Source organism: Calypte anna, chromosome 28 (genome assembly GCF_003957555.1).
Source record: "Calypte anna isolate BGI_N300 chromosome 28, bCalAnn1_v1.p, whole genome shotgun sequence".
NCBI classification, from domain to species: Eukaryota; Metazoa; Chordata; class Aves; order Apodiformes; family Trochilidae; genus Calypte; species Calypte anna.
Genome location: NC_044273.1, coordinates 5,225,751 through 5,232,121, shown reverse-complemented (window position 1 = coordinate 5,232,121; position 6,371 = coordinate 5,225,751). Strand labels below are relative to the sequence as shown.

At 61.3% G+C, this 6,371-nt stretch overlaps 2 protein-coding genes across 2 annotated transcripts; one reads left to right on the top strand and one right to left on the bottom strand.

Annotated features, from left to right (window-relative positions):
• Positions 1–45: 45 nt before the first annotated feature.
• On the top strand, positions 46–2,672 carry GAMT (guanidinoacetate N-methyltransferase). Its single transcript, XM_030466447.1, has 6 exons — positions 46–291; positions 567–712; positions 1,022–1,085; positions 1,382–1,449; positions 1,700–1,810; positions 2,055–2,672. The coding sequence occupies exons 1-6, from the start codon at positions 120–122 to the stop codon at positions 2,193–2,195; spliced, it is 702 nt and encodes a 233-aa protein (XP_030322307.1). The 5' UTR covers positions 46–119; the 3' UTR covers positions 2,196–2,672.
• A 391-nt stretch (positions 2,673–3,063) lies between these two features.
• On the bottom strand, positions 3,064–6,221 carry NDUFS7 (NADH:ubiquinone oxidoreductase core subunit S7). Its single transcript, XM_030466448.1, has 8 exons — positions 6,136–6,221; positions 5,672–5,708; positions 5,434–5,496; positions 4,972–5,089; positions 4,354–4,533; positions 4,218–4,264; positions 3,653–3,741; positions 3,064–3,279 (listed from the first exon to the last, which is right to left on the bottom strand). The coding sequence occupies exons 1-8, from the start codon at positions 6,149–6,151 to the stop codon at positions 3,182–3,184; spliced, it is 648 nt and encodes a 215-aa protein (XP_030322308.1). The 5' UTR covers positions 6,152–6,221; the 3' UTR covers positions 3,064–3,181.
• Between the last annotated feature and the right edge of the window lie 150 nt (positions 6,222–6,371).

The window sequence follows — 6,371 nt, the reverse complement described above, 5'->3', positions numbered from 1 at the left end:
GTGGGGCCCCATCCCGCGCTGCGTGCTCAGCGTTTCTCCACCCCGGGTATTTAAGGGCGGCCGAGCACCCTCTGACCCTTTCCCTCTCCGGACTTTCCCCTCCCGGCGGCACAACCAGGATGAGCTCGGGGCCCATCTTTGCCCGGGGGGAGGACTGCCGGGCCGGCTGGCGAGAGGCGGCTGCCGGCTACGATGGCCCCGACACCCACCTGGAGATCCTGGGCAAGCCGGTGATGGAGCGCTGGGAGACTCCGTACATGCATTCCCTGGCAGCCGTGGCTGCATCGAGGGGTAACGGGGGGGAACCGGGGGGTCGGGGCCACGCGTGGGATGTGGGGAGGGGGATATATGGGGACACCCCCCCCTATTCCTGGCAGAGGGGACAGGGTGACACGTTCCTGAGTGTCCTGGGTGGTGCGGAGGAGGGGGCCTGGCTGGGTCCTGACACTGTTTGGGCCACGTCCCCAGAGGTTTTGGTCTGAGGTGGAGAAATAAACGGGATCCTGTGTCCCCGGGGAGGGTGTGTGAGGGTCTGTCCCCTGCCCAGCCGCCCCTCGTGTCCCCAGGGGGCCGTGTGCTGGAGGTGGGGTTCGGGATGGCCATCGCTGCCAGCAAAGTGGAGGAGTTCGACATCGAGGAGCATTGGATCATCGAGTGCAACGAGGGAGTGTTCCGGAGGCTGGAGGAATGGGCCGGGACACAGCCACATAAGGTCCGGGATGGGCTGTCCCGGTTCGGGGGGGATATCCCGGTACCAGGGGGGCTGTCCCGGTACCGGGGGGCCTGTCCCGGTGCCGGGGGGGGTATGTCCCGTATTGTGGGAGGCTGTCCCAATGCTGGGGGGGTGGTCCCGGTCCTGGGGAGGCTGTCCCGGTGCTGGGGGGCCTGTCCCCGTGCTGGGAGGGCTGTCCCGGTTCCGAGGGGAGCTGTCCCGGTGCCGGTGGGGGGCTGTCCCGGTGCTGGGGGGTGGTCCCGGTGGGCTCCAACCTTTGGGGCTCACTGCTCCCCCTCCTGCCCCCAGGTTGTGCCTCTGAAGGGGCTGTGGGAGGACGTGGTGCCATCGCTGCCCGACGGGCACTTCAGGGGTGAGGCAGCACACAAGTGGGGAGGGGGCAGCGGGTGGGGGTCTCCACGGTGCTGGGGGGTGGGGAGGGGCTGCAGCCAGAGTCCCCGTGGAGCAGCTCCATGTCCTGGGGAGGAGGATGTTGTTGTCACTTCTCCTGGGGTCTGGGATGCAAATTAAAACAGGAAAAAGTATTGTCAGTGAGGGGGGGCCCCTCCCAGCACACGCCCCACGGGGGTCTCTCTCTCTCTCTCTCTCTCTCTCTCTCTCTCTCTCTCCCCCCCCACTGATGGGGGGGTCTCTGGTGTTCCCTGGCAGGGATCCTGTATGACACCTACCCCCTGTCAGAGGAGACCTGGCACACACACCAGTTCGGCTTCATCAAGGTAACAGGGAGGGTGCAGCACCCACACACACATCCCCCCACCCTTCATGGGGGTCCAGAGCCCCCCCAGCTGGGGCTGATCTGGACCTTTCCCCACAGAACAGGACCCAGCACTTTGGGTCCACGTGGCCGCAGGGGGAGGGCCGGGGCAATGTCCATCTCTGCAGCTGGGTGCTGGGTGCTGTGCCAGGCAAGGGCAGGGGATGGGTGAGGGGCACTGAGCCAGCCCCCCTCCCCAATTCCCCCCCCAGGCCCACGCCTTCCGCTTGCTGCAGCCCGGGGGGGTCCTCACCTACTGCAACCTGACCTCCTGGGGGGAGCTGCTGAAAACCAAGTACACTGACATCGAGAAGATGTTTGAGGTGAGGGTTGTCCCCCTGCCACCCCCAGCCCAACCCCCAGGCTCTCCAGAGCCACCCAAAGTCACCCTGGGCACCTCCTGCATCCCCCCCCTCCTCCCCTGATGCTGATTAACTCCCTGATGGCTGAGGCCCAAGAGGGAATGTCTGAGGGGGGGGTTGCCCTCCATGGGGCTCCCCATGCCCAGCTGCATCTCCACTCAGATCCAAGCAGCTCTGAGCACCCCTGCTCCTTCCCCTCCTGCAGGAGACCCAGGTGGGGCAGCTGCTGGAAGCTGGGTTCAAGAGGGAGAACATCAGCACCAAGGTGATGGACCTGGTCCCCCCCAAGGACTGCAGGTACTACTCCTTCCACAAGATGATCACACCCACCATCCTTAAGCACTGAGGAGGAGGAGGAGGCTCTTAGCTCCTACTGAGAGAAGACTGAAGCTCTGTTTATCTGGAAGTGGCTGGAGGCTTGGGATGGAAGTCCTGGATCTACAGGACTGGAATTCCTGCCCCACCAAGGGTGTCACTGATGCCCTGGAGGTGTCTTCTGGGCTCTGCATCTGTCCCAGAGGCCACTGTCCTCTCATGACTCACCCTGCTCTCCAAACTCCTCCATTAAGTTGTAATTCTAGAGTCTGTAGCCAAAGGGCTTCAAGAATGAGATGTTTGCTCTGAAATCTGCATCACTTGGAGAGAAAGAGGAGGAACAGGGCAGCTGGAGATGTTCTGGCTGCCCCTGGAGCAACTCCCAGGTGAAGCTTCCCAATCATAGCAAAATCTGAGCCTGCCACCCTCCTGGCAGTCTGGCAGTGCAGAGGTGACATCTCCTCTCAACCCAGAAGGAATAAAATCCATGAAAAAGGAATAAAATGCACAGCTGCAGTGTCAGAGCAGTTTCTTTGTCTTTTGAACGTGCGTGTGTGATTCTGGCATGACGGAAATAACTCCTGGCTGCTGTGTGCACTGATGGAAAGGACTTCCTTGAGCCTTTGGAGGAAATTCTAACCAAAAAAAGCAGATGGTGAGGAAGGGCTGAGCCTGGAGGGGCCTCAGGGTTCACCTGGATGTGCCCAACTTCCCAAAAAAGAGCAAGTCCCAAGTTTCTGGGAACGCATTAATGTCACCAGAGGTGCCTTCACCCACTCCCCTGACAGGCTGCTCAGACCAGAAAACAACCCCTGAATGTTACCAATTCAGCTCCTGCTTTTAAATTCCATTTTTAAACAAGTTAAAAACACCTGAGGTGAGAGGGACAAGACAGAGCAGCACCTTAACCAGGTAGAGTTTTATTGGAAGGCTCGTGAGGACCCGGAGTCCTTGTGCGTATGAAGGTGAGCAGTGCCCTGAGCAGGCAGTGAGTGGGGAAAGGTCATAAATTAGAGGTTATTTCCTGTACCAGATCTGGATCCTCTTCTCCCGTTTGATTTTCTTCTGAAGCTGCAGGATTCCATACAGCAAAGCTTCAGCTGTGGGGGGGCAGCCTGGGAGAGAGAGAGAGAGAGAGAAGGGAAGGCTGAGATTTCGGGTTCCTCAGAGCCAGAGAGCTGCTTTAAACAAACACAGGTGGCTTTTATTATTATTTTTTAAAGTTCTTTACAACATGTAGAACTGCTTTGCTTTACAGCCAGGTGGGATCTCCCAGGACACCACCTGGCTGGCTAAACCACAGCCCACACTTCACACAACAGCTACTGGCAAAGTCACATCACCAGAACTGCTCCACTCTCTCCCTGCAAACCCCTGGCAGATCTTCCTGAGGCATCAGCAGCTTCAGCAACACAATCTGAAACAGAATGAGCTTTAAAAACCCCCAAACCCCCTCAGATCCCACAGCCTGGAGCTCACAGTTCCCACCTGGCACGTAGATGTCCACGGGCACGATGCGGTCGCAGCCCCTGACCACTGAGTAGGAGTAGTGGTAGTAACCCCCACCATTGGCACAGCTGCAAGAGAGGGGGGGCTTCAGGGAGGGGTAGAGAGGTGGCTCAGCAGCCCCCGGGGAGGCAAAGGAGAACCTGGCACCCCCACACCCCGGGGCAGGGAGCTGCCCCCCATGGGTTTCTCAGCCAGGGATGGAGCCAATGCTGAGGTTTAGGCCCTGGCTGCTCTCAGAGCCTGTTATGCCTCAAACTGAAGGATTTTGGTTACTTGCACCAAGCAGAGGCTCAGAGGGGCCCTTCCCCAGGTGCTGGCAGCTGCAGAGACCCCAGGATCTTCCACCCTGCAGCTCACAGCCCCTCCAGGGCCTCCTCACCCCCATCCAAGGGCATCTCTATGTCTCACTTGTACCGAGGCCTCTTCATGTAGTTTAAAGGGTTGGAAACACAACTGAGACACAGCCCCCCCCTCCCTCCCTCTCCCCACTCGTGGGCACACTGGATTTTTTCCACGCAGGTGCTAAGGAAGCCTCAGCACTCACCTCCCCATGGAGACAACGTAGCGGGGCTCTGGCATTTGGTCGTAGACCTGCAGAACACAGACATTTCATCCCATTTTCCACCCGATCCCTGCATCCAGCCATCCCTGCTCCAGCCCATCTGACCCAGACCCGGTACCTTTCGAAGAGCTGGAGCCATTTTGTTAGTCAGGGTGCCAGCCACAATCATGACATCGGCCTGGCGGGGGCTGGCTCGGAACACCACCCCGAAGCGGTCCATGTCGTAGCGAGGAGCTGCCATGTGCATCATCTCCACTGCACAGCAAGCCAGCCCGAAGGTCATGGGCCAGAGAGAGCTCTGCAGGGAGAGAGGGAAGGAACCCCAGAATCAGAGAACTGGGTGGGCTGGAAGGGACCTCAGAGCTCATCAAGTCCAACCCTTGATCCACTCCTGCTGCAGTTCCCAGCCCATGGCACTCAGTGCCACATCCAGGCTCTTTGGAAAGATCTCCAGACACGGAGAATCCACTACTTCCCTGGGCAGCCCATTCCAATGCCTGATCACCCTCTCCAGAAAGAAATTCCCTCTAATATCCAACTTAAGAGAGAGGAACCCGGGCTGGGAATGCTGGAAGAGGGAGCTGAGCCCCTGAGTGGGGGCTCACACGACAGACAGAGAAGGAAAGGGGGCAAAGGGAAGGTTTGAGTGGGGAGGGGTCTCCCCCTGCTCTGACCCCCCAGATCTCAGCCCCTGCCCAGGGAACTTTCCCCAAGGAGGAGTTTGAAGCCCACTCACCCTCCGTGCCCAGTTGACGAGGTCATCAAGCTTGGTGACAATGTACTCGCCCCTGCTGGAGGGGACGTAGGATTTCCTCTGGACAACAGCTGAGCTCTTCTGCTGGACTGGGACAGGGCTGAGGAGAAACACTGGGATCAGTCTCCCAGGTATGGAGCATCCCCACAGAGTGCACTCATGAGCCTCGGGGAGCTGTGATCCTGTAAGGAATTACTGCTTGTGGACAGCCCCACGCCCTCTGCCACTCCTGGGGACTGTGTGGGCATCTCCCCCACCCCCTGTGACCCTGGGCACAACCCTGGGCTGGCAGCAGGCAGCTCATCCTGGCTTTCCAGAGGTGAAACAAAGGGAGAGATTGCCAGGCAGACAGAGCTCTGGCAAACTGAAGTTTCCTTCCCCACTCCCACTCGGGAATGTCCCACGGGAGGAGGGGCTCTGTGGGGACCCGCCCTGCAGCGTTACCTTTCAGCACCCTCAGCCCCCGGCGTCTGGTGGAGCAGCTGAGCAGGGGCAGGAGCCACGGGCCTGGGAAAAGGAGAAAACCCATCACAGCCCGCGTGACACGGTGACACGGGGCCCCACGGTCCCACAGGGTCCCACACGGCAGGGACTGAGGGTCCCAGGGATGGAGACCCCCGCGCTGAGCCCAAACCCAGCGGGAGAAGGGACCCCACCCCGGGCTCCCGGTCCCGGTCCTCACCGCCGGGCCAGCACCGCGCGTCCCGGGAGCCGCAGACCTGCAACGAGAGAACCGGGGAGAGCTCAGCCCCGGCCGGGCCACTCCCCGCGGGGAACGGAACAGGCCCCGAGCCTGTGAGGGAGGAGTCCGGTACCGAACCCTCTCCTTGGCTGTCCCGGAAAGGACGGGGACACCGCACAGCCCCGCAGAAAGAGGGACACCGGGAACCCTGCGGTCCCGCTCACAGCTCCGGTTCCTCTTACCTCCCCGCTCCCCCTCACCTCCCCGGTCCCTCTCTCAGCCCCAGCCCCTCTCTCAGCCCCTCTCTCAGCCCCAGCCCCTCTCTCAGCCCCTCTCTCAGCCCCAGCCCCTCTCCCCTCACCTCCCCCAGCCCCTCTCCCCCTCTCTCAGCCTCAGCCCCTCTCTCAGCCCCTCTCTCAGCCCCTCTCTCAGCCCCTCTCCCCCTCTCCCCCCTCTCCCCTCACCTCCCAACGCCGCCATTTCCCCGCAGCCCTTCAGGCAACCTCTGGGCGCGGTGCACCCGCTAAGCGGCCCGGCCGGCACCCAGTGCACCGCCTCAGCGGGCCGGCGGGGAACGCGGGGACGGCGCGAGGGGTTCCGCAAGCACACATGGAACCCCGGAGCAAAACGGGTCCGGGAGGGGAGCGGCGGCGGAGGGGAACGGGAGGAGGGGAAAGGGAGGAGCGGGGCGTTCCCGGTG

What these genes read in the sequence shown, in the direction of transcription:
- GAMT (XM_030466447.1), top strand. Translation starts at nt 120, where the DNA reads ATGAGCTCGGGGCCCATCTTTGCCCGGGGGGAGGACTGCCGGGCCGGC. An exon ending in AGCCGTGGCTGCATCGAGGG is followed by an intron (nt 292 to 566) that starts GTAACGGGGGGG and finishes TCGTGTCCCCAG; the next exon opens with GGGGCCGTGTGCTGGAGGTG. An exon ending in GCCCGACGGGCACTTCAGGG is followed by an intron (nt 1,086 to 1,381) that starts GTGAGGCAGCAC and finishes GTTCCCTGGCAG; the next exon opens with GGATCCTGTATGACACCTAC.
- NDUFS7 (XM_030466448.1), bottom strand. An exon ending in GGGGCTGAGGGTGCTGAAAG is followed by an intron (nt 5,090 to 5,433) that starts GTAACGCTGCAG and finishes GTTTCTCCTCAG; the next exon opens with CCCTGTCCCAGTCCAGCAGA. An exon ending in TGGCTCCAGCTCTTCGAAAG is followed by an intron (nt 4,265 to 4,353) that starts GTACCGGGTCTG and finishes TGTGTTCTGCAG; the next exon opens with GTCTACGACCAAATGCCAGA.